This window comes from Impatiens glandulifera, chromosome 4 (assembly GCF_907164915.1).
Source record: "Impatiens glandulifera chromosome 4, dImpGla2.1, whole genome shotgun sequence".
NCBI classification, from domain to species: Eukaryota; Viridiplantae; Streptophyta; class Magnoliopsida; order Ericales; family Balsaminaceae; genus Impatiens; species Impatiens glandulifera.
This window is the reverse complement of record NC_061865.1, coordinates 5,064,349-5,092,295: the sequence shown is the minus strand read 5'-3', so window position 1 is coordinate 5,092,295 and position 27,947 is coordinate 5,064,349. Positions and strand designations below refer to the sequence as shown.

General features: G+C 30.0%; 4 protein-coding genes across 5 annotated transcripts; 2 read left to right on the top strand and 2 right to left on the bottom strand.

The window, feature by feature from the left end:
• The first annotated feature begins 12,431 nt into the window (after positions 1 to 12,431).
• On the top strand, positions 12,432 to 15,336 carry LOC124936520 (probable receptor-like protein kinase At5g18500). Of its 2 annotated transcripts, none has more exons than XM_047477025.1 (8): positions 12,432 to 12,771; positions 12,903 to 13,467; positions 13,553 to 13,657; positions 13,749 to 13,874; positions 13,958 to 14,128; positions 14,208 to 14,337; positions 14,684 to 14,896; positions 14,972 to 15,336. In XM_047477025.1, exons 2-8 carry the CDS (start codon positions 12,905 to 12,907, stop codon positions 15,068 to 15,070), a joined length of 1,407 nt encoding a protein of 468 aa, XP_047332981.1. In that variant the 5' UTR covers positions 12,432 to 12,771; positions 12,903 to 12,904; the 3' UTR covers positions 15,071 to 15,336. The 2 variants fall into 2 exon arrangements, with proteins under 2 accessions (XP_047332981.1, XP_047332980.1); XM_047477024.1 differs by having other exon boundaries at positions 12,433 to 12,771; positions 12,896 to 13,467.
• Positions 15,337 to 17,446: 2,110 nt separating this feature from the next.
• On the top strand, positions 17,447 to 19,356 carry LOC124936519 (pentatricopeptide repeat-containing protein At3g06430, chloroplastic). The gene is made up of 2 exons (XM_047477023.1): positions 17,447 to 17,945; positions 18,016 to 19,356. Exons 1-2 carry the CDS (start codon positions 17,541 to 17,543, stop codon positions 19,138 to 19,140), a joined length of 1,530 nt encoding a protein of 509 aa, XP_047332979.1. The 5' UTR covers positions 17,447 to 17,540; the 3' UTR covers positions 19,141 to 19,356.
• A 1,683-nt stretch (positions 19,357 to 21,039) lies between these two features.
• Positions 21,040 to 21,924, bottom strand: LOC124934524 (metalloendoproteinase 2-MMP-like). Its single transcript, XM_047475060.1, has one exon. It carries the CDS (start codon positions 21,922 to 21,924, stop codon positions 21,040 to 21,042), a length of 885 nt encoding a protein of 294 aa, XP_047331016.1.
• Positions 21,925 to 27,131: 5,207 nt separating this feature from the next.
• Positions 27,132 to 27,947, bottom strand: LOC124934523 (metalloendoproteinase 2-MMP-like). Its single transcript, XM_047475058.1, has one exon. It carries the CDS (start codon positions 27,945 to 27,947, stop codon positions 27,132 to 27,134), a length of 816 nt encoding a protein of 271 aa, XP_047331014.1.

The window sequence follows — 27,947 nt, the reverse complement described above, 5'->3', positions numbered from 1 at the left end:
TCGACCTCCCATCCACCCGATGAAGAACAGCGGCCACCCTCCATTCATCTCACCCACAAAATGACACCAAATTCGGTCTTTTCCTTTCGGATAAGATCGACAACATCCTCCACGACATATTCACGTCATCAACCTTATCCATGCTGATAAGGTCGATGATGTTACATTCTCCTTTTCTTCACAAAGTCAAAACTCTAAAAGGCTTGAGAGGATAAGGATTTGACCAACCATTAATGCTTTCAATCGAAATGACTTGACTTTTCAAAGATATAAAGACGGTTAGTCTGCCTATAAAAGAACCTTCAGACGAGGAAGAAAAGGAGAAGAAAAATGAAAAAGAAGAAGAGATCGGAAAAAAACAAAGGAAGTGAATGAAGAACTGAGGAAGAAAAACAGGTTTGCAGCTTAATAAAAAAAGAAGTAAATTTGTATAAATTTATCTTCTCATCTTTTAAAATAAGAACCAAAATCATAAATTTATCATTGTATTCTTAATATAACTTCATTTTTTTTTATATTATATTAGTTACATATCTGAAACAATAGTATCATATATTTCATATTTTGAACAATTTATTTCAAGAAAAACGAAGCAGGGACTGAAAGACAAATACCAGTGTCTTTTCGGCCACTGTTACATCTAGATCTTTTTTTACCATATTATGTTTGCATGTGTTATATTTATGTGAAATACAAAAATAGAAAAAGTGAACATCTTAAATTTGATGAACGGAAATCATGCACCAATGTAAGAGATTCCTTTTTTCTATTTTTATATTTCACAGATTAATAGGAACACATGCAAACATAATATGGTAAAGGAAGATCTAGATCTAATAGTGGCCGAAAAGATCCTTACTTATTTTTTTCTGAAATAAATTATTCAAAATATGAAATATATGATAATATTGATTTAGATATGTAGCATAATATAAAAAAAAGTGAACTTGTATTAAGAATACAAAGATAGATTTATGATTTTGGTTCTTATATTAAAAAACGGAAAGTAAATTTATGCAGTTCTACTTGTTTATTAAACTGCGAATTGTTTTTCTTCCCTAGTTTTTCTTCCACGTCCTATGTTTTTCTCAGTTCTCCTCTTCTTTTTCGTTTTTCTTCTCATTTTCTTCCTCGTTCGAAGGTTCTTTTATAGATGGAGACTAACCGCCTTTAAATCTTCGAAAAGTCAATCATTTCGACTGAAATCAATAATTGATGGTCATATCATTATCCTCTCAGACCTTCTAGAGTTTTGACTTTTTGAGGACAATGCAACATCATCGACCTTATCGACATGGATAAGGCCAAGTACGTGGAAGATGTTGTCAATCTTATCCGAAAGGATAAGACCTGATCTGGCGTTTGTGGGTGGGATGAATGGAGGGCGGTCGTCGTTCTTCATCTTCATCGGGTGGATGTGAGGTCGGCTAGAGGAAGAGAAGATTTTAGGTTTATGGGAAATGAGGGACCTCCCATTTTATCCAAACGCGGAGGCCCCTCATCTCTTTCATCTTCCCATCGGTCCAATGGGCTAGCATTCTTTCCTTCTTTGTGGTACAAGGTTGTCACGTCTTTCTCTTTGTTTAAAGAAATCCTTGACATTTTTGTTTATTTAATTCTAATCCTAAGTTGTTTGGGTTTTCTTTGTTGTTGGGTCTTCTATTGATGGGTTTTGAATGCTAGGTCTGTTGGCTCCAGTTTATGGCTTGGCTTGGCTGCTTGGATTGAGCCAATGACTTAAGTCAGTTGGTTTAGCTTTTTCACTATGACTTTGCTGACGTTTTATTTATTTATATATTTATATATATATATATATATATATATATATATATATATATTTCTCAAAAACAACTTAGAATTATTATTAATTTATTTTTATTTATTTAAATTGGATAGTGTAAAATTTAGTTATCCTTGTGATTTAATTACAATTTAATTTTAACATTTATTATTATTATATTATTTATTATTATTATTATTTGATAAAGTTTAGTTGGTTATTAGTTTAGATTTTTATTTAAATTCAATTATATTTAAAAATTATTTTATATTTTATCAATAATATTATTTAATTCATTAATTAAAATATTTAATATTTAATTTTTTTTTATCATTATATATGAATAGTTATTCAAAATTATTATAAATTGAGTAAAATCAACCTCAGCTTAAAATATTAAAAAGTTACGAGTTCGATTTTATCTGAAAACGCTTTGAGTTTGAGCGGGGACAATGACTGTGGAGTGTTATGCTAGTTCTCTTTTAATTCTCAAAAAAAAAAATATTGAGTAAATCATTATCACTAATATTTTTTAAATAATTTGAATTTATTTCAATAATCTCAAACTCTTTAAACTCTTAGGGTTTTGGTTTTGGGTTTGAGTTATTTATAACAGAAATTAATCAAACATTATTTCATTAATACATAAATACATAAATATTATCTAATCATCACATCATTTCATTCATTAGTCAAAATACATAAATATTATCTATTTTTATTTTTTATTTTTTATTTTATTATTATATATTAATACTTTGTAAATATTTTACAAAAATCTCTTTAGAATTATCATAAATCATTAATTTTAAATAATTTAAATTATTTACAAAAATTAAATCCAAACAAGCCAAGTTAGTCTCTTCTAGATTATTTCCTAAACGTTATATTTATTTTAATAGAATAGTTAATATTTGGTGTTTTTAAATGTTTCGTGGAGTCTTAGTTTATTCTTTTTATTTGTATAGGATTATTCAATTTATTTGTTAAACTTTAGTTTATTTTTAATTTTATTTTAACTGTTTACTTATACATGGTCTACTTATTTAAAATTATAAGATGAATCAAACTAACTTAATAATTATTGAGATTATTTGTTGGTGAGAAAAAAAAATATTGAATTGTTTGGGTTTATTTAAATCAAATGTTGATTTTTTTAAAAAAAAGATTAAAGTGCCGGTGATTTTGAATAAGTGAGTTTTTTTTTTTGAAAAACTTAAAAATAATATAATGAAAGAAATAAAAATTTAAAATAGATGGTATTATGGATGACAATAGTGTGGTTTGAAGCGGATAATGCATTTACCGTTCCGTCCTGTTTTACTTCAAAAAAATATTTTACTACCATCTTCGCCCCTGTTCGGTTTCTAAGAATTTCCGCGAGTCATCGTTTATATTATATTTTTTTAAATAATAAAAATTTATATAATAAAATTATGAGCAAGGAATATCCGTCTTTATGTTAAATAGATTTTTTTAAACTAAAATTAGAATAAACGAATATTGAAAATTTATATGATTATAAATAAATATTTAAAAAAAAAATATAATTAATAAATAAATATATTTATAATTTTATATATTTAATTGTATTTATAGTGTTCGGATCAGAATCGAGACGGGTCGGTAGGACACAAATACTATCATCACCTCATCTCCGGTCAACTACATGTCAAACTTGGAAAAAACTCTCCCAAACGGATCAATTCGGTTTTTTTATCGCGAAACTTATTTAATTATCATCCTTATGATATATTATTATTTTGATTAATAAATTAAGTGATATAATTTATAAGAAAATATAATAAATAATATTTAATTATTATTCTTAAATAATATGTGAGATAGTAAAAGATTAGTGAAGCAATGCCAAAGTCAAAAAATCACAATTTATAAAAAGAAATTTATGGGTAAAAGCATATTGTTGACACGGTTAGCTAATTGGAAGTCAATCTATTTAAATTCTATTCACATCTAAAATAACTTTTTCTAGGAACAAATTTTGATCTAAAAACAATATTGGACACAGTTTACATGTTTAGTCTATATTTCTAATTCAAGTTTTTGTAATCTAATTATTAACTAATCTTTTATTTTTGTTTGTTAAATGAATGGTTTTATTTTTTAACTTGATATCATCAAAGACCAATCTAGACCTAAACCAATCAAACTCAACTTTTTGAAAAACAATAATATCCTTCAAGAATTCTTATTTGTAAAAAAACTCATTCTTCTCCAAACTCCATTACTATAAATATGAATTCTTATTTTATTTTAGAAAGCTAGCAAATTCATCCTAATTTTAACTTTAAGTGTTTTTAATGTGAATCGAATTTACGATCTTAAATATCTTATATAAGACTTTTGTCATTTAAACTTGAAGTGTTTTAATTGCTTTCAAATTCGTAATTTGGGACCATAGTTTGAATATAAAATATTAAAATTTGTATTAATAATATTTCCGTGATAAAAAAACAAATAAATAATCTCCATATCATACTAACAATAAAAAAAAAAATTGTTGAATCTTACAAATTATTACAAACTCAAAATTACAATAATAAATTTGATAATTAAACCTAACATATACAAATTATAACTTTAAGAAAAAAAATAGAATATAAATAAAAACAACTTTTTCTTTATTTCTTTATGAAATGGACATGAAACTGATCCATGCCCTCATCTTAAATAATAAATAGATTTGATCACCTGATATGAATGTGACTTATTCACATCATATCTGTGACTTCATTACATCATAAAGACTTATTATAAGTTAATGATCATTATTGGGTGATCTCATCTAAATAGGAAAGCTCAGTTATATGATTGATCATCATAATAAGATCCCAATAATTCAAATAATTGGTGATTAGTCCAACAATAACTGACCCTTTAACTACTTTATACTTTAAATTTGATCTTTCTTCACATAAAATATGTTTATGGTAAGCTACACCCTTCCATTTTGATCAAACATTGTTGTCATTATTTCAAAACCTCTATGTAATATAAAGTTAAAGTTATGTTCACATTTTTATTCAGCTTATTATTGGCAATAGCAAATTTTTTCAAGTTTATTCAACTTTTTAATAAAATTAAAAATAATTTATAAATAATAAGATGAATCAAACTAGCATATCATCATGAACCATATCATTATAATGGGTTCTTGATGATTTCTAATAGTTGAAATACATTAACGATTTCGTTCTTTCTCTTTTTTCTAATCATAATATTATATGTCAATAAATTGAAAAAAAAAATTATTGTTTTAGAAAATATATTCAAATCTGTAATGAAATACGGTTCATCTAGACCTTTTTTTGTTTTTTAATCTTCTAGTTATTATCTTTCTAAATTGTGTGAGGGGATTAGATTTTTTTATAATAACTTAGTGTCGTGAGAGTGAACAAATTTCTACCTTTTTTCCGATTAAATTATCTAATTAATATATTATCTATATGGGTTGAGATAATTAACCTAATATATTCTCTTACTATTCAACCCATCAACAAAATATGAGAGAATTTTATACATCATGTCTAAATAAGTTTATAATTGTTATATTTTAATAAATTTTGTAATTGAGTTTTATCTTTATTACGATAATTACCCACATGGACGGATTCAGAAATTCAAGTTGGGGCGGGCTTAAAAAATAACGAAAAATTATTAATAAAGGTAAGTTTTGTCTTTTTTTTAAAAAAAATTATATAAAAACAAAAGTGTATTTAATTAAAAAATATAAAAATAAAAGTGTATAATTAAAAAAATATAAAAAAAATACATTTATGGATAAATATAAATTTTGTCTTTTTTTTTTTAATTAGATAAAAATAAAAGTGTATTTAATTAAAAATATATATAAAAAATTATGGGTAATATCACGTTTGTACGAGGTAATTAGATAAATGTAAGTTTTGTCTTTTTTTTAAAAATAATTATAGATAAATGTAAGTTTTGTCTTTTTTTTTTAAATTAGATAAAATTAAAAGTGTATTTAATTAAAAAAATATAAAAAAATTATAGGTAATGTCACGTTTGTACCAATAATTTTTTTTTTATGGGTGAACTTTACCCGAATTCCTATCTAAATTTGCCCCTAACTATCCATATACTTAAATATTAGAACTAGTTAAGAAGAACTAGCATCACACCTCAAGTTCATGACCTCATATTCAACTTATAACGTTTTTAGATGAAATCGACCATAACATTTACTTTACTGCCTTCTGCCTTTTATGTGTTAACTAATTTCAACCACATTTGAATATATGATAATAAGAAGAGGACAGTCTTCATTAAATGCCAAGTTTTTATATTGATAGTGTTTTGATAGTCATTGTCCATAGTCCAGACAGAGCCATTTGAGACCACAGAGCTTCTTATTATGAAGGCCATAGCATCGGCCATTAAATGCACCAATCAGAGCAGAGCTGGCCGGCCACCTCCTCTTCATCTTCATCAATTGTTCTGCAAGATTCTGCAAATTGTGAACAAGAACAAGATCAACTATTTTAAGATCTTTAATTATTTCCACCATTATTTAATATAAATTTTAGCTAATCATTAATGTCATTTTATCAATTTGACACTCCACCCACCTACCGAAGCCTCAACCACTATTTAATGCTATTTATTAATTATATATGGGGATAAAAGATTTTTGCTCAAGGTTCTAATAAAATATTCTTTAATTTCACTTTTTTTTTTGGAAAAAATATTTTATGTACTTTAATGGGCATTGAGTTTCAATTCTTTAGAGGGCAATTTTAATGCTTTTATTAAAGGATATAAGTTTAATTTTGACTATAAACATAATATAAGTTCAAAGGCTTGGAAGGACGTTGTCATTTGTGGTGATTAAGTTATAAGGACAGATACGATGTACAATGATCTACAGTGTAGTTAAGTGTAGTTAAGTGTGTTTGTGAATTATGTGTTTAATCCGTAATAATTAGTCGCATTTCAAAGGAGAAACGAAAATCTATGTTCTCTAAAAAACAATCTCGAATAAATAAATTAAGGTTTAGCAGTCTAGCAATGTCAATTTAGAGGTAAGCCCAACTAACTTTTAGGCTAAGACAGATCTACCTTTAAAAAAAATATTTTTTTTTCAAATCCAATGTTGAAGTCACCTTAAAAAAAAATATATTCAATATTATGTCTTGTTTTATTTATAATAAAGAAAATTACATTCCTACATTTCATAGGAAAAAATGTAACAATTACTATTCAAATAACCAGAATATTATCAATTTAAACTATTAAACAAGTTGAATCAAACTAACTCATCATTTAGATATTAAGAATAATAATTTAGTTTGATTCTAATATTGTAAAAATATAATGATTCGATTTTAATTATAATAATTTAAAACTTTAAAATTCTAATTATATTAAAACATATTATATATTAATATTGTTGAATTGTTATTTTTTTTTGTTTTATTTAATTAAGATTATATATTTAATTAATTAAGATGAGTGGAGTGACCGTCAATTTGGATTTGAAAAGGTCGGCAGAAGGCAACGGTGCGCACGAAGGGATTGTCGGTTATTAATTAATTAATAAAGAAATTAAAAATGATTTAATTAATTTTATAGATATTTTTGACTATTTTTATGGGACCAAACTTGAGCCCTCTAATGAATCTGACTCATCGACAGTTTTGTGTGTTTTTTTTGGACCACATTATAATGCAGCAGCTATGACAGATCTTAGATATGCTGTTGGATTCATTCATTTTTTTTCTACTAATTAATCTGTTTCCTCAATTATTTTTACAAACTTACTTTCCCACCGACAATTTTAAATAAAAAAATGGTCAGATTAGTAAATTTTTGGTCGATAGGTAAACTAGGAGTTATTCGACCAGAGTCGATTTAAAAAAAAGTTAGATGCATGATTTTGAATAGGTGAATATTATTATTTTTTTGTAAAAAACGTAGAAGGTATTTATATTTAATGATAATTTTTTAAAAATAAAATAAATGATACTTTAGATTAATGAATTAAATGATGTAACTAATAAAATGATAGACGAAATAATATTTAATTATGTTTATTTAAAAAAAAAACACGTCTATTCTAACTGAGAGTGTGAAACTTAAGTTTATGAATATGGACCAGTTTATATGGTAGAAAAATAATCTCAATACTTGATTTTGTGTTATGATCATGTTTGAAATTAATCTAATAATTAAGTTTGGTCACAAATTTGTTTTTAAGACTGTAAATTCTTTTTGTAAAATAAATTATTATTTATAAAATAAAACTTTTGCACAAATTTCCTATCATAGTTTTAATTACACTAATCGAATCATATATATATATTTTAAGTTGAGTTGAGAATTACATGAGAACATAAGAATTTTACTACTATTATATTTTTGATTAATGTATTATATGGTCAATGTATAAATCCTCAATAATTTTAGGCTATATATATTGTTTTTATCAAAATGTCAAAGAATTTAAAAAAAAAAATCCATTTGGTAAAAATATTTCATTTGAATTTTTTATGTAACATATAATCTTTGATTTAATAAGTCACATTTTTTTTTTCTTACACTTTTCATTTCTCTTCTACTTTCTCAACTAAAAAAAAGTAGTAAAAGTTGTATGCTTTTCTAATAAATATAATAATAGAGGGGTGATAGGGGATGAAATTTGAGAAAAAAAATGATGTGTCACTACATCACTTGTTGGAAAAATGATAAATATTGAGGAGAGAAAGAATAGATATAAGAGAGAGAAGATTTGTTATTTTTTCGACGAATCAGATTGTGCCACGTAATTCTCTTCAAAATTCTCTCTATCAAATTCACTCCCCAACCATTTCTCATAATAATAATAATAATGCTTAATTTGAATTTCCTTGTTTTGCCGGGTCGAGAGCGCGGTGATTAATTTTGATATATATATATATATAAAAGAGTAAATGAATACTTGTGTTGAATCGTGGATTGACCTGTCCATAAATTTAAAACGGTTAAAAATAAACCACTAGACAAAGGAAATGTTATAATTCATTGTTGTTTTTTTGACGATGAAATTAAAAATGCTATATGTATGTTTCAAATTTGCAACATAATAAAACAAGTAAAACCCTTTAACCAACTAAGCTAATAAGACTTTATATTTTAAATTCAACACTAAAATTGATGAACGTGCGACATTCCTAACAATATAAGTTCAACTTTTTAATTAACTATATATATATTAATGCTTAGTTTGAATTTGTTTGGTTTGTCATGTCGAGATTTGTGATTAATTTAGGTATATATGTGAGAATAAATGGATATTTGAGTCAGATCGTGGGTTGACCCGATAATAAATATTAAATACATGCACAAAATTATAAAATTATTTTAACAATCTCAAGTGGTCTAGCGGTTAAAATGTTCATATTTAATGCTTAAGAATCAGAGTTCGAATCCCCAGAATTGCAAATTTAAAAGTGAGGGTAAAATAGTTCGTTTAAGATTGATGGGTTGTTTGTCGAGGGATAAGAGGTGTGCGATCGATTGGAATTGGTTGTTGATTTATTGAAGTGAGGGTAAAAGAGGTCGACTAAGATTGATGAGTGGTTTGCATTGAGATTTGGTGGTTGGTTTGCCGAAAGAGAGTAAATATAAGAGGTCTCTTAATAAATTAGATATTAATGGTTAAAAATATATGAATGAAATGTTGATTGACTAAAGTGGTCGAATGGGGGATTGGTTGTTGATGCGGGGTGGGGATTTATGGTTGATTTGTCGGGATAAAAAGTCGATAATAAAAGGAGATATCAGCGGTTAAATATATATAAACGAGATGTTGATTGACTAGAGTATAAACATGTGTGTGGTCACGAGATTAGAGGTCAAAATTAGGATTAGTGAATAATTTTCTAAGGGGATAAAGAGGCAAATAAAAAAGTGTGAGTCACAAGATGAAAGATCGATTGAGGAGATTGATGTTTGGTTTGACGAGAGATAAGAGGCGTGTGAAAGTGTGTGTAAGGTCATGAGATAAGATTTCGATTGAGATTTGGCGGTTGATTTGCCATAAGTGTGGAATAGATTGAGATTTGGCGGTTGATTTGCCATAAGTGTGGAATAATTTAAGAGGTTGATAACAAATGAGATATTAGTGATTAAAAATATATGAATGAGATGTTGATTGACCGAAATGTAAAAGTGTGTGAGGTCATGAGATTATATGTCGATTGTGATTGGTGAGTTATTTGTCGATAGAACAAAGAGACATGAAAAAATATGAGTTACAAGATGAGAGGTCGATTGTGGGATTGTTATTGGTTTGACGAGGATAAGAGGTGTGTGAAAGTGTGTGAGATCACGAGATAAGATGTCAATTGAAATTTGGTGGTTGTTTTAACGAAGTGGTGGTAAAAAAAGAGGTCACGATAATATAAAAGATGATGATAATAAATGAGATATTAGTGGTTAAAATATATGAATAAGATATTGATTAATCGAATTATAAATGTGTGTGAGGTCACGCGATTAAAGTATGATTATGATTTATGGGTGATTTTTCGAGTGGATAAAAAGGAATATGAAAAAGTGTAGTCACAAGATAAGAAGTCGATTAGTGGTAAAAGAGGTTGCGGTAAGGGTAAAAATCATGAGATGAGATGAGATGTGAGATTTTTGGGGATAAAAGACCGATGATAAAGGAGATATTGGTGGTTAAAAATAATATAAATAAAATTTTGATTGACCGAATTGTGAAAATGTGTGAGCTCGTGATACTAGAGGTCGATTGAGATTGGTGAATGGTTTGTTGTGTGTGATAAGAGGCATGTGAAAAATGTGAGGTCATGATATGAGAGGTCGATTAAAAATGATGTTTGAGTTGACGGGAGATAATAAGTGTGTGAGGTCACAATATGAGATGTGGATTGTATGATTCGTTGTTGGTTTATCGAAATGGTGGTAAAAATAGTCGCAATAATGGATAAGAGGTGTAATAATGTAAATCACGTCTAACATTACTTTAGATAAGAGCAAAATATATGACAAACCTTTAAATAAAATCTCTGCATCTATAGTAACTAACTAGATAAAATGTGTTGACTTTATTCTTACCAAGAAGAAATTTATTTATTTTTTAAGTGTTTTTTGCTCATAAAATTATTTTTTTAACTTTAGATATTTAATAAATTTTAAAATATATGTTAATATTAAATTTTAGAATTGAATTGAATTTTTATAAACTAAAACTAATTTTAAATTAATTAAATTTGAATAATATTAATTTTATTTAAACTATTTATAGATAAATAATATTTATATTATTGATTGAGGCTAGTTTTTTTTAATAATGTAAATAAAATGACTTTTACTTTTAACCAATTTTAAAAATAATTACAATTGTGTTCACCATTGTGACAAAGATATCAATTTAAACAAAAAGCATCAAGACTATCTTTTAGAAAAACATCATCTTGCACCATATAGTCTAAGCCTAACAAAAACTAGGAATTACTAATTTTATATTTAAAATATTCTCCAAAAGACCCAAATCTTACTTTTAGATTTTATAAAGACCATCTTATATAAATATGCAATTGCACATATTTATAGTTTTTAAAAAAATATAAATTCATCACATTTGTAACAAAATATCATTATATAAAAAGATATCCAAAAATACAATAAACAAAAGTAAACAAAAGTAACAAGTAACAACTAAGATGAACAAAAACTACAATCCTATTCTTGAAGAAGAGAAAATAATAAAATTCAAAAGCAATTCAAAGATGCTTTGTTAAATCAAATCTTAATAAAAACCTTTTCCCAATCAATTAACAATTGATAATTTTCTTTTTTATCGTGAAAGTTGTTGATAGACCTAATTTAAAGTTTGAATTTTATTTCTTTTATAATTAAGACAACTTTTATTTTTAATTTAAGAAATCATAACTACCCAAAATTAAGGATGGCAAGAAAATTTACGTAAAATCAATGATTATGTGTAAACTCGTAAAATTTAGAGCACACTTCAAATCAAATCGTAATACTTTAATTTGAAAAATATTAGTTATATATTATTATTATTTATATATAATTAATTATTTTATATCTAACCAATCTTAAAAATATATATTTAAATATAAAATTAATAAAAAAAAAGTAAATAACATTATAAAAAATTATATTTATAAAATTAATTATATTAATTTATTTATTTGAATAAATAATATTTTTTTTTTTAATTTATAAATATAAATTTAATTTTTTTAACATAAAATCTAAAATCTTATTATCGTAAATTTAAAATCGTAAATTTTTTCTTATAATTAGACTCTTAATATTATCGAATCTAAAATTGAAAAGGTTAACTTCATTGCTATAATAATTACACCTATTTCAACTTAAAAGATATTCTTAGTTTGAATCAATCATAATGATACCTATCTCAATTTAAGATGTTCCTTTGAAACTGATCATAATATATACATTCAACTCCATGTTCTTAGTTTGAATCGAATAGTAATCAAGAAAAAAAAAGTAATAACTAGTTGTTGAAAGAAAAAATACCTTTGTTGCTGATCTGAAATGCTTTTCCCATGTTTTGCTGAGCCGAAATGCTTCACCTTCACTTTTACTGTATTCAAAGACCAAATACCTACCTTTGATAAGTCCCCCTCCTGCCTTCTTATCATCATCCCCACCACCACCACCTCTACCTCTTTCCATTCAACACATATACCAGAAATTCATACGCTTTATAGTCTCATTCAATCTCACCCCCAAAAAAGGGTCAATTTCTCCTCCTTCTCCTCCCCTCTCTGCAAATGCAGGGCCATTGTAGAGATTGAACATCACCCTTTTAAGTTTTTAACCAATTGATGACGAACCCACTTTACCCAATTGGCGAATCTCGTGAATCTATCTCCGCGCGGGAAACTTACTGTTTTGGAGCGGCATTCTATGATCCCATTTTGGTTTAAACTAGCCGAAGCTGCTTAAAGGTTAGTTTTTTTCATCTCTGTTGATTTCATTGCTAGTTTTTACTTGTCGGTTGTCTTTTCTAGAGATTGCTTTGAAAAGCAAAATGTCGGTTGGGTTCTTAGATTGTGTTGTTTTTCTGTACAGAAATCAGAAATGGCATCTGATCTGAAAGCTATACTATCTAAGAGAACAGAATTCTTTAATCTTAAGCTATGGGATGTGATAGGGATATTCGTTGCCTTATTCATTTTAATCATCCTCTTGATGCTTTCCTTCATTCTTATTTGGCGAAAGAAATCGAAAAGAGGACATGAAATTACAATACCTATTTATTATGTTCCAACTGTGTCAAAGGAAATCAGAGAGATCAGTGTTGATCAGAATTATTATCCTTATGTTGATAAAGATTCAGATGATAAACCCTCTTCTCAAACAAGTTTAGAGAAGTTGGGAAATGCTGCTAATGTTGACAGTAAATCAGGATCTTTGAACAAATTTGGGGAAGAAGAAGATGTAACTGCTCCTTCCCCTTTAACTGGTTTGCCTGAGGTTTCTCACCTAGGATGGGGTCATTGGTTTACGCTTAGGGACTTGGAAATCGCTACAAAGAGATTTTCAAAGGAGAATGTAATTGGGGAAGGTGGATACGGGGTTGTTTATCGTGGAAATTTGGTTAATGGGACTCCTGTTGCTGTCAAGAGACTTCTTAATAATTTGTAAGTTACAAACAAACATGTTTTTGTATTTAAGTTTATCGAAACTGAATGATTTTGACCCATTTGATACCTTCTTATGAAATAGAGGACAAGCTGAGAAGGAATTCAGCGTTGAAGTTGAGGCTATTGGCAATGTAAGACATAAGAACTTGGTTCGGCTTTTAGGGTATTGCATTGAAGGAACTCAAAGGTATAGAGAAAACACTAGTATTTATATTGATTGGAATGATTTGAAGAGTTATAAGAAGCTAGTTTACGATGAATTCTTGATTTGAAACTAGGCTGATGGTATATGAGTATGTGAATAACGGAAATTTAGACCAGTGGCTTCATGGTGGGATGTCGAATAGAGGTGGTTATTTTACTTGGGAGGCTCGTATGAAGGTTCTCCTCGGAACTGCTAAGGCGTAAGCACAACTAAGAAGAATTTTTCTTACAAGTGGTGTTTATTTTTAAGCAATCAAGCCTAAAGTGTGTTGTGTAATTGCAGGCTTTCGTACTTGCACGAAGCAATTGAGCCTAAAGTGGTTCATAGAGACATAAAGTCAAGCAATATATTAATAGACGATGATTTCAATGCTAAAATATCTGATTTCGGTCTTGCCAAGTTGCTTGGTGCTGGAAAGAGCCATGTCTCAACTCGAGTAATGGGTACTTTTGGGTATGCAGTTGATGTTATCGCTGTATAAGTTGTCATGAGTTAAAAAAAAGTTATTAGCATTATACTTTTATTTGTTTAGGTATGTTGCTCCTGAATATGCAAACAGTGGTCTTCTAAACGAGAAAAGTGATGTTTATAGCTTCGGGGTTGTTCTTTTGGAAACAATCACTGGACGAGATCCTGTGGATTATAGCCGCCAGGCACAAGAGGTACGGATAATGAGATTGTAAAGACCAATAATCTAAAAGTCTTGAAATAAGAGGCTCAGGTCAGGACTAAAGTTTGATTCACATTGAATCAGGAAGTAATGGTCTAGAAAACAAGAGTATCAGGAAGTAATGGTCTAGAAAACAAGAGTTTCCAAATGGCGGTGTTTGATAACACAATTTATTACTTTATTTGAAAATTTAAGTTCTTAATTGAAATAAGTGTTATCTAAAAAATTGTCCCATATTTAACATATATGGTATTCAACATTGTCACATATTCAAAGGCACTTCAAATTCAGTATTTAACATTCAACACTTAATTTCCCAACTATTAATGTTAATGTAGGTAAACCTTGTTGATTGGCTGAAGATGATGGTGGGTAACAGAAGATCGGAGGAAGTTGTTGACCCAAACATTGAGAATAGACCTTCGACAAGCTCCATTAAACGTGCTCTTCTAATTGCTTTGAGGTGTGTTGATCCAGATTCCGAAAAGCGACCAAAGATGAGTCAAGTTGCCCGTATGCTTGAATCCGAGGAGCATCCCATACCAAGAGAGGTTATCTTCAGTTCAGATTTGTTTGATTTTTTCTTACTATCATCTTCTAAACATATAATCGCAATGCCATTGTAGGATCGGAGAAGGCAGAGGAGCAATCCGGAGAGTAATGATGTGGTTAAGGTGGTGGAGAACTCCGATGCAGATAACAGAAACCAACCCACCCGAGAATGATTCTTCGCGTGTAACCATCAGATTCGACTATTTTTCCATATGGGGTTTTCATGATCAACAGCTCTATAAGAAGAAAAAGAAGAAAAGGATAATACATTGTTATAAGTTGGTACTAATAATATAAGAGTGCATATTTTTTCTCTTTGAGAGAATGAGAGATTTGATTATTGTGTGTAAAATGGCATTTGAAAATAGAAACATTGATAGCATATATATATGTATAGCCATGCTTGTTGTTTAATGTTATTATATAATACTTTATACTATTTTATTTATTATTTTAATTTCAAATGTATCTTAAATATATTGTTTTTGTATGATAAGTTCTGTTGAAACTATAATAATATTAAGGGTATATAAATATATATAAAAAACAATTAATAATTATTATTTTAATATTTTGTCAATAATTTAAATGATGTGGTCGATAAAAAGATAATATATTAATAACTTAGTTTAGAATAAATTGAAATAATTCACGAGGAAGAAGAAATACAATTTTTCATAACTTACTTTATGTGATTTAGGATAAATAATAAATCATTACTAAAAAGAATAAAGATATATATATATATATAGTTTATCTAACTCATCATTATATCACTAACACAAATTTATTATTATTAAAATAATTATATTAGATTCTAATTCTTTTTAGACTAAGTTTAAGTCCAATATACTCTCGATCATTCATTGTGTAACTATCTATATCTTAAGTGTTAGTTGTCGGTTTTCTATTTGAATTGTCTTTGTTAGAGTTGATTTTTTCTCGGTTTTAATCAGTAGTTGATCGGGATGATATTTGTATATATGTTTCAATTCCGTTTTCGTAGAAAAATAAACATGAGTAAGGGCGAAAGCCGTTATTAAAAGCCCCAAAATTCGTTACTGATGACATTGATCGTCATTACCATTCGTTACAGAAACGAGTGTTACAGATAATAGAAGAGCATCAATAACGACATTCGAAAATCATTACTGATGTTTATATTATTAACGACTATACAACCGTTACTGATATTAACATCAGTAAGGCTTTACCAAAGGTAATACCGTTACTGATACTAGTATTAATAACAGTTCTTTCATTTTTAATGTCGTTACTGATACTTGTATATATTAATAACAGTTCTCTCATTCTTAATACCGTTACTAATACCGTTACTGATACTAATTTTAATAACGGTTCTCTCATTCTTAATGTTGTTATTGTTACTAGTATTAGTAACGTTACTAAAAAAAAATATATTTTTATTTTTATTTTTTTGAATTTTTAATATTTGTACCTATAAACAATATTAAATATTTATTTTGCCAAAAACATTAACATAATCTAAAAACCACAATCCAAAATTCAAAATCCAGAAACCACATAATTCAAAAATCACTCAATCATCTCAAGTAGGAGGGTGGACGTGGACGTGGACGTGGACGTGGACGTGGACGTGGACGTGGACGTGGACGTGGACGTGGACGTGGACGTGGACGTGGACGTGGACGGTGAGAGTTGCCGAGATACATGGATAATATGAAGACCATCTGCTCCCTCATCTCGATCATCTCATTCCACATTTGATCACACTTTTGTATTGATCGTTGTCTTTTATTTTGTGCTTCCTTACGCTCCCTTTGTGTTTCCTCACACTCTATCCGTGACTAGTGTCTCTCAACCTCACGCTCCTCTCGTATTTTTTGCATTCTCCCTTGTAAAGCCCGGTTTTCCTCACGTATCTGTTGCGTCTCACTGTGCCGAGTGCTCGAAGAACTCCCACGAGTATCTACTCTAAAAGATGTAGGTCGGACACCTGAGTCCATACCCACGACTCTCCCATGTCCCTGAGACCCGAACACGTACTCAGCCAACTGCAACTCATTCCTATTCGGGTCTTCTTCTATAGCTGTTCGCAACGCAATCTAAAAACACAAATTATATTTGATTACAAACATAAAACAAATTAAACTAATAAACACAACTTACCACTTTTTCTTGAATAATAGAGCGTCTTATTGTCATTCTTAATTAGGTTTGTATATCGAAATGAATATCAAAATCGCTAATATTGGTTTAAATTTATTTTACATTATTGATTTTAATTTATCAGCATGTAGAGTCATAATTTAGTGTAGAATATATAAACTCATATTTTTAAAGTTATATATTTTTCATGTCTATACATTTAGATCATCATATCTTATCAAACTCCAACAAATAGCTCAAATACCAATAGTATTAAATGAGTATTTTTTTTATCAATAGTTTCTAATTAGAATATCTTACATGAACTTTATTTTATATCTCATGTGTTTTTTTTGAAAAATATAATACAAATATATGTAAGAAAGAGGATAAAGTGGTAATTTAAGTTATCAACAATACTATTCTCAATTCACATCCATTCCTATCGCAGAGAGCTAACAATGTCGATTATCTCTCTCCCATCTTACTCAAATTAACTAGCCGAAGAAGAAGATGACGACGACGACCTCTTCTTCCTTCTCATTCCTCTCATCCCTAGTTTCATCTCCACTTCATCGAGACACAATCAAGAAGAAATCCCCCGCCGCCGCAAACCTCATCATAATCAAACCAGGAACAAATCTCTCCTCAATTCCCTCATCCACCGTTCGTTGCTCCTCAACTTCAGCACCCACCTCCCCGCCGGACCAAAAGAAGAGACATTGGAAGGTAGGAGAATACCCCGCTAACTCAGAATCATCTCTCCCAAAAAGATTCAGCACAAATCGTCGTCGAACACCGATTAAGAACATCAAGAAGAAATTGGAACGCAAGAACAACGCCACCGCTTGGGTTAATACCGTTACTGAATCCCTCTCTGATCGAATCGAGAAAAAACAATGGCTTGAATCTCTCCAGGTAATCAATCAATGTAGTTCACTAGTTTGATTTGTAAATATATGAATACCCTAAACCCTAGTTCTCTCAGGCATTTGATATGTTAAAGCAACAACCTTTTTATCAACCTAAAGAAGGAACTTATATGAGACTACTTGTTTTACTTGGAAGATGTGGTCAACCAAAACGTGCACACCAACTGTTCGATGAAATGATTCATGAAGGAATTGACCCTACTTCTGAACTCTACACTGCATTACTCGGTGTTTATTGCAGATCTAATCTTGTAGATGAAGCATTCTCAATTCTCGAATTGATGAAATCCCTTCCCAATTGTCAGCCTGATGTTTACACTTACAGTATTCTGATCAAAGCTTGCGTAGACGCTGCAAGATTTGAATTAGTTGATTCTTTATACAATCAAATGTCCGAACGAGCCATTGTTCCGAACACAGTCACGCAGAACATTGTTTTAAGCGGGTATGGTAAAGCAGGGAAGCTAGACCAAATGGAGAAAGTTCTATCGGGTATGCTTGAAAGCACGACATCAAAACCCGACGTCTGGACAATGAACACGGTCATAAGCTTGTTCGGAAACAAGGGTCAGATTGAAACGATGGAGAAATGGTACGAAAAGTTTCGTAACTTTGGTATCAACCCGGAAACAAGAACATTCAACATTCTAATTGGGGCTTATGGGAAGAAACGATTATACGATAAGATGTCTTCAGTTATGGAATACATGCGGAAGCTTGCGTTTCCATGGACGACTTCCACTTACAATAATGTGATTGAAGCATTTGCTGATTCTGGGGAAGCGAAGAACATGGAGCTCACGTTTGATCAGATGAGGTCAGAAGGTATGAAGGCGGATACAAAGACGTTTTGTTGTTTGATTAAGGGTTATGCGAATGGAGGTTTGTTTCATAAGGTGATTAATTGTGTGGAATTGGCGGGTAGAATGGAGATAGTGGAGAATGTTACGTTTTATAATGCGATTATATATGCTTGCGCGAAAGCCGGGGATCTTGTGGAGATGGAAAGGGTGTTTATGAGAATGAAGGAGAAGGGATGTAATCCGGATTCAATGACTTTTTCGATGATGATGGATGCTTATGGAAAGGAAGGGATGAATGATAGGGTTTTTGATCTTGAGCAAGAGAAATTGTCTTTGTTTTCTAGGAGTCTTGATGATGAAGAAAATGTCGATTTGTAGCGTTTGGAAAGGGGTGTCGATTGAGAATGTTTCGCTTTGACGGGGTTTGGATCAGAACGGTTCACGAGTCGTTGCATTATGTGTTACAAAGTTGGGCGAGTGTCGCCCTTCTTTATGATGATGTTCTTCAATAGGTTGTATTTTTAACCAGCTTGATCAAGAAAACTTCATAATTAAATAATAGCAAAGTTAATTGAGCTTGTGTTTTCATCTTGACTGAATGGCTCATAACCTGTCGAGGGTTATGGCTTGATTTTTATAATTAGAATTATAAGATTTTTTTTTGGGTCTGGAACAGGGTTAGATATCGAATCCGAAACCTCGGGTCGGTTAGGTACCCGATTATATATCTATCTATCAAAGTTTATTTCATTGATAAAAGAAAATTCTTCACTAATAATTTTCTTTTAAAAGGTAAATTAAACATTCTAACCATTGATTTAAAACATGTCAAAGCTTTAACTAAAAGAGGATTTCACATATCCCTGAATATCTACAATTTATTTTCATTAGAGTAATTTAATTTTTAAATGTTGATTTTTCAATAAATAAATATATACACTTTTCAAAACATATGTGTATGAAATATGGAATGTAAATGTTTGTATTAATTAGAGAAAATTCAGAAAAAGTGATAAATGTTATTGCTAATTCAATGTAAATGTGAATGTGTTATATATATATATATATATATTATCATTATTATTATTGTATGAAATTATATAAATTTTAGAGGACAACTTTTGAAAAACCATAATCATTTGAGCTTGAAAATGTGTGAAGTTCCTAGAATCATACTACTACAAACTTGAACCATAATCTAGGCAAGAATTTATTAGGTAAGAGGTTACAAACAAATGAATCTTAAACATAAACATAGTGTGATCATTTTCAAAATCCCACAACTATAAATTTCATTCAAATTATGTCACAATTCATTCACAATATTAATAACTAAATCTTAATTAATCAAATCATATCATCATCATGTCACTCACTTTCAAGGTATTTCTCTCAATTTTTCTTCTTAATTTTCTCACAATCCATCCACCATGTGTTTATTCAGCAATCGAAACTCAACTACTCACTCACGCAACCATCAACCGAATATGCGAGCAAACCATAAACTACGGGTTTTGTGCATCAACTTTGGAGCAGTACCCTCGAAGTAGTATGGCTGACATGAAGGATCTCGCAACCATTACCATCATGTTTGCGGTAGCTCAAGCTAGGTTAAACAAGTACGCGGTTAATGAGCTTCAACAAAGAGAAGAGAGCGAACAAGTTAAAGGTAAATTGACGGATTGTTTTAATGACTATACCGTGGTGTTGCATAAGTTGCAAGATGCGTACAAAATTTGCAAGGAAAAAGACTATAAGGGGATGATGGGACTTGTGAATGATGCGACGGACTTGACTATCAAATGTCAAAACCGTTTTGAGATCAGGCGTCATCATCCAATAGCGAATTATAGTGAAAGGATGTTGTGGCTCAATAATATCGCTCTTGTTGTACTCACTATGATTGCTTGATCTCACTTCGCCTTTTAATTGGTTTCGCGTTTAGCGAAATTGTATGACCGAAACTGGATTTAGATAATTTGGATGAATAAAATAGTAATTGCAATTATAATACTTTTTAGTGTGTATTTTTAATATTTATTAACAATTTTAAAGGGAAATTGGTGACATATTTGAAAGATAACAATTTGGTGACATAAATGGGCAAGGGAGCCTCTATAACCTTAATCTTCCACACGACATAATTCATTTTAAGATTTTATTAATAAGAATCGAACTCATAATTTTTGTTCAATATATTATGGGAACGAAGCAAAATAAGATTTTTTTTTAATGATTATTATATTATTCCAAATCTAATCAAAAGTATAATTGAGATTATGGATACAAAGCCCTGATTCCAGCAATGTCATCAGGATCCAAGCCTTTGGTCGTGCCTTGTACAATATACGGCCACATGACGGCAGATGGGACATTGCTATGGCCAAGCCCAAGCACGTGTCCCAATTCATGCAACCCAACCGTACCAATATCGTAGGTCCTTGGAACCGCCCCATCAGCCCAAGTCTCGTCCGCGTCGAAATGCAAAATCCCGCTTGGCGGATACCCTGAGTGGGCTAGAGTACCCCCGGGCCCATCAAAAGGGGCTTTGTCCCCTACGTGGGCACCTCTAAAGAAACTAATTTGTATGTCGGCTCTATCGAACACTGGGCTCGGGAAGAAATGGAACTTTGAGACTGACGCCCACTTGCCTAGAGCAGATGTGATTGGGCGTCGTGCGTCAGCTCGTGTTCCAGGTCTAAGAGCCCATGTTAGGTTAAACTTGTACCACTTTGAGGACTCAAAAGTGTAGTACGAGCCGTCGGACCTATATAGGACTAGCTTCCTACCATGTGGTATGGCGGTGCCGTTGACGAAATCGGGCATTCCGCACCGGGGCATCGCCATTTGAGCTAATGTATTTGCGTCTAAGATACCTGAGGACTCAAGGTGGTTGAAGACCTGGTATTTCTTTATGGCTTGTGCCAAGATATCGTCGAAGTCTTCTAGTTGGTGGTCACTTGAGAAGGAGTTTATATAACCATACTTGATAAGGTACCTTTTAACTTGATCGAGTCCCTTAATTTTATCACCTTTCTTGGCACCCAAAAAATGTTTAAAAGAATCGGAAGTTTCAATGGAAGAAATTGATTGGGCAACCAAAATCAAGAACAATGAGAAGAGGGTGCATATAGATTGAAGATGGGGTCTGGTTATCTTCATCTTTGTGTTTGGCTACAAAATTTTCATTTTCCATGGAAACATATATATAATAATAATGTTTTGAATAACAAAAGTGTGTATATCTTTGTAATCTTGAAAAGGTTAATACCATAAGGGGATAGGATAAGTAATATAAATATTATGAGAATCTTTTTGTATATTTGTTAATTGTTATAGAATATTTGAGTATTTTGGAATGAATATTAAATTTATTTATAAAGTGGATAAAAAATGTCAATTTTACTTAATTATATATTAAAAAAAAGTACAGGGGAGAGTGAATTTGGGAGGAATGATCTGTCACCTCATCAATAACTGGAAAAATAATAAAGAGAAAGAAAAAGAAAATAAAAAAAAATTATTAATTTTTTAACGAATTAGATTGCATCACGTCATTCATTCTCCTAGTCATTTCTTATACTAAAAATATATTATGCAATATGAATGTAACATATGAATTGAAAAGGACCTACTTCATATTATATTATAAACACTTAGATGCCATCTAGGGCTTGTTTGATGTTGATTATTTAGAGATAAAATTTAGTTTTTTTTTTTAAAAAAACTTTATTTGGTGTATAAAGTAAAAAATAGTTTTTAAAAGGGTTATTTATTTAATTGTTTTTAAATAATTGTATATAAAATTATAAAATATTTAAACTTGGTGCAAAAGTTGCCTATTGTGAAACTCATACTTAGACCAAATATTTTAAAGTTAATTAATTGAAATATTGTATAAATATTAAATTAATCCATCGTATCGGTGATAATTTTTAATCATAATTTAAAAATATAATGTGGGTTCTTTTTCAAAAATAAAATAATGTAGGTTAAATTATGATGACTTAGATGTGTTTTGATCAAGGTTTAAGCCTAGACTCACATTGCAATAAAAGAAAACTTATCGATTTGATATTGGGCTCACTAGACCTAGTTATATTATTTATAAATATATGATCTTAGTTAAAGTTTTAAGAACACTGAAAATACTTGTCATTATTATTCACTCTCTAAGTTGCAATATTTATCTCTACTCGTGTTTTTTCTTGTCTTGAATTTTTCACGTAAATCTTATTTATTTAGCGTGATTAATATATCGCCTCTTTTTTATTATTATTTTAATTAGTCTTAGATCAACATACTGTTTTTCATCCATTGGTATCTAAGCTTTGAATTTTTTTGATTCTATGACTATATTTGTTTTTTTTGGAGATGACGAATATGAAGTATGATATTTCATTGTTGGATTGCAACACTAGATTTTCTTTATGACATATAAAGATGCGAGGTTTTCTCACTCAGATATATTTTGACAAAACTTTTTTAGAGTTTGATAAAATGCTCAGTTCGTAGACAGTAGAAGATAAAAGGAAGAATCACAAGGCTATGTCTCATATACATTTATATCCATCGAATAATATTCTACAGGATGTTCCGAAAGAGACGAGTGCTGTTGGGTTATGACTGAAGCTAGAACAATTATGTATGAAGAAAATTATTACTATTTTATTTAGTCGTAATGTTGTCACAACAAATGTTTCTTATGATGCATTATTCTCTAAGAAGATGATGAAACATCTCATTAGTCATTTTGATGGTCCGACATAGGGTCTTATTGCTCGAGGAAGAACCAAAAAAAGGTGTTCAAAAAGTGATAAGAGAGATATATCAAAATCTAGAAAACCTTAGAAGACTTGCAATTACTAAAAAAAAGAGGCCACATAAAATCTGAGTGTTAGAAATTACAAAATAAAGGTAATAAAGAAGGCATTAATTCGATTAAAAGGCTGCCTGAAAATTTTGGTGAATCTAGTATTGTTGAAGCTGAAGACAATGAACTCCTCATGACTTCTATTTGCGACGCGAGACCGCGAGATGAATGAATACTCAATTTTAGTTATACGTATCATATGTGTTCAAATCGAGACTGATTTTTTATATGATATAGTTTCCAAATGTGTTGTGTTAATGTTAGACAATTCATCATGTAAGGTCGTGGGTATATGAACAATAAAATCAAGATGTTTAATAGAGTTGTTTAAACACTTGATGATGTGTGACATGTTCCTAATTTGAATAAAAATCTTATTTCTTTTAGTACCCTCAGTTCAAAAGGGTACAAAGACACTATTGAAAAAGTGGAGCTATGGAAGTTAGTAGATGATTAGTTCTCGTGATGAAAGGTGAAAGAAAACATGACATGTTATACGTTTTTAAAGACTCCATAATTGTAGGCGATGTTGATGTCGCCACCTCCTCGTTATCTGACGATGTCACAAATTTGTGGTATATGCAACTTGGTCATATGTGTGAACATGGCATGAGAGTTAATTTCTCTAAAGGAATCCACATCACTAAACAAACAAGCACTTGATTATATTCACTCTAATCTCTAAGGGTCGTCTAAAATACCTTCTATGGGAGGTGCTTATTATATGTTGACAATGATTGATGATTTCTCCATAATTTTTTTTAAACAGAAGATTGACGTGTTCTCTTAATTTAAGTAGTGAAAAATTATGATTGAGAACCAGACTGGAAAACCAATAAAACGTTTGTGTATTGATAATGGTTTGGAGTTCTATTCTAAAGAGTTTAATACTTTATGCAAGACTGAAGGAATTATGAGGCACCACAAAGTGTCTAAAAAATTATAATAGAATGGTGTGGTAGAGAGGATGAATAAGATTTTGATGAATAATGTGCGTTGTATGCTCCTTAATGCAGATTTACCAAAGTCGTTTTGAGCTGAAGCTGCAGCTTTAAGATATTTCCTCGTCAACTATTCTTCGTCGAATGTGATTAATAAGAGGACTCAACAAGAAATATGGTACGATATTTCTTCTATTTATTCTGATTTGAGAATTTTTGGTTGTTCTGCGTATCTTCATGTTGATGAGGAAAATTAGAGGCTCGATCTATGAAGTATATTTTTATCGGCTAAAAGTCTAGTATAAATGGGTACAAAAGGTTATAATTCATCAAAATGTTACTTTTTATGAGACACGTATGTTATATACTACACCTCTTATATCATCTTGTGATCAGATTGAACAAAAATCTAATTCCTTTCGAGATACAATTCAACAAGAATCTAGCAAGCATGTGGAGTTTGAGAGAGTATGAATCTGCAATACTACTATCAACTACACTAGAGTTATTAGATACTTCACCGCTTGCACCACAATATTGCGGTGAAGTATCTCTTCAACTATGTCACCTCAGTCTGATGAGGATATCAAATATTTGTTACGAGTTCCATATTTCATTGTAATTGGTTCACATATGTATGCAATAATTTGTAGTCGATTAGATTTGACATATTCAATAAATGCAGTTAACAAATGTAATAATTTGTAGTCGATTAGATTTGACATATTCAATAAATGCAGTTAACAAATACCTGATAAATTCAGATAAAGAGTATTGGAGAGTAGTTTGGTAGATCTTACGTTATTTAAGAAGTTCAACGGACGTTCACCTACAGTTTGGGAGGACTAAATATGCAATTGTCGATTATATTGACTCTTATTATGTTGACGATCTTGATAGAAGAAAATCACTCACATGTTTTATTTTCTATATTGGAAGTTATGCGATTAGTTGGAAAGCTACTCTACAGAGTTCATACACATTGTCTATTATCAAGTAAAATACATGACCATTATAGAAGCTTGTAAAGATGATATTTGACTGAAAGGCCTATTTGGGAAACTCAATAAAGATTTATAGATGACGACAGTCTTTTGTGATAGTCAAGTGCTATTTTTCTGACGAAAGCAAATGTTTCATTAAAGAACTAAGCACATTGATGTACGATACCATTTCGTACGTGATGTTATTACTCATGGTGATATTGATATGATAAAAATTAGTACCGCTGATAATCATATTGATATGATGACGAAGATGCTCATCATTGCTAAGTTTGAGTATTGCTCGAACTTAGTTCGTCTTGGTTGTTGATTAAGCCCATTGAAGCTTTTGAAAGAGGTTAAGAGTATTATGGTCGTTGTCTATATTTTAAAGATAAAATTTTCTTTTGACATACTAGATCCGTGTCAATCTAAAGATTGGTAGATTATGGTGACCAAATGAGTTTTGACCGGGGCCTAAGCCTAGGCTTACGATCGATGCAATAAAATAAATCATAACTGTTTGATATTGGACTCACTAAGCCCAGTTATGTGACCTATAAATATATGGTATTAGTTAGGGTTTAAAATCATTTGAAATACTTGTCATTATTCTTCTCTATAAGTTGTAATAATTTATTTTTCGTTGAGTTTGTACATCAATCTTAACTTATTACATCTTTTCTTATCTTAATTAGTTTTATATCCCTATCATATTTTTTCATCAAATTGTGTATTTTTAATCTTATAAATTGTATACTATTTATCTAAATGGATTAAAAAATATAACGATTTTAAATTTTGTTGTGAGTAAGACCTCCAAATTACTAGTCAAAGCACTATATTAATTAAGTTAATAACTATTTAAAATATAATTTTTCATCATAATTATAATTATATTTTATAATTTAGTCTTTAAATAATTTGTTAATTTATTTAAATTTAGAAAATAAATAATTTAAAATGCAGTAGTTATAATATGTTATTTTTTAACTTCTTAATAAATAAAAAAATATTATTTTAAAATTGTAGAATGTTTGAAAGTTGATATGAATATTTAAAAAATAAATCAAATAAAAAATATTATAACATGTCACCAAATTTAAAATAATGCTGTTTTTTTTAATCATGTTTTATCAATGTGTGATATCAAAATCTTTAAATTGTGTGATGTAAATATTATTACATTTTGGTGACTATTTTATTTTTCTTATTGAATTCCACTATTCTTCCAATACATTTCATTCATAATATTATTTATTTGAGAATCATTTCAGAAAGTGGAGTTTCATACTAGCTCCGTTTTAATTTGAGGTGTTCTAATTATATTTAAATAAAATAACTTAATGTAACAATTTACTAGATGTAAGATGTTTATTCTTTTGAAGATAACATCTAGTTAATGACCTCCATTTCAAAAACAATATACATTGTAAATATTTTGTATTATCACATATAATTAAGGAAGCAAATAATTAAGATGTATTTTTTGTCTTGAACCAGCTTTCATGTATTATTATATTATTATTCCAAATCTAATCAAAAGCATAGTCAATAAATAACATCATATGATTATGGATACAAAGCCCTGATTCCAGCAATATCATCAGGATCCAAATCTTTGGTCACACCCCTTGAAAAATATGGCCACATAATGGCAGATTTAACATCGCTATGGGCAAGTCCAAGCAAATGTCCTATTTCATGCAACCCAAGCGTCCCAATATCAAAGGCCCCCGCCACCACCCCATCCACCCACTTCTCATCCACATCGAAATGCAACTTCCCACTTGGCGGCCCTCCAGCGTTGGCCAGAGTGCCCCCCGACCCATCCCCGATTTTGACGAAACTAATCTGTAAGTCGGAGTTATTGAACACTGGACTCTCTAAGAAATTGAACTTTGAGACGGACATCCACCTGTCAAACGCAACTTTGATCGGTCTCATGGCATCCGCTCGTGTTCCAGGTTCGAGAGCCCAAGTTAGGTTGAACTTGGACCACTTTGAGGCCGTGAAAGTGTAGTACGAGCTGTTGGATCTTAATATGACTTGCTTCATACCATGAGGAACAGGGGTGCCTTTGACGAAATCGGGCATGTCGCATCGAGGCATCGCCATTTGAGCCAACGTCCGTTCATCTAAGATACCCGATGAATCAAGGTGGCTGAATGATTGATATTTCTTTATGGCTTGTGCTAAGTCATCATCGAGTTTTTCTCGTAATTGGTAGGCACTTGAGACGGAATTCAGGTAACCATACTTGATAAGGTATCGTCTGACTTGAACGAGATTAGAAGTTTCAATGGAAAAAGATGTTTGGGAAACCAAAATCAAGAACAATGATATGAATGAGCATAGAGATGGAAGATGTGCTTTGAGCAACTTCAT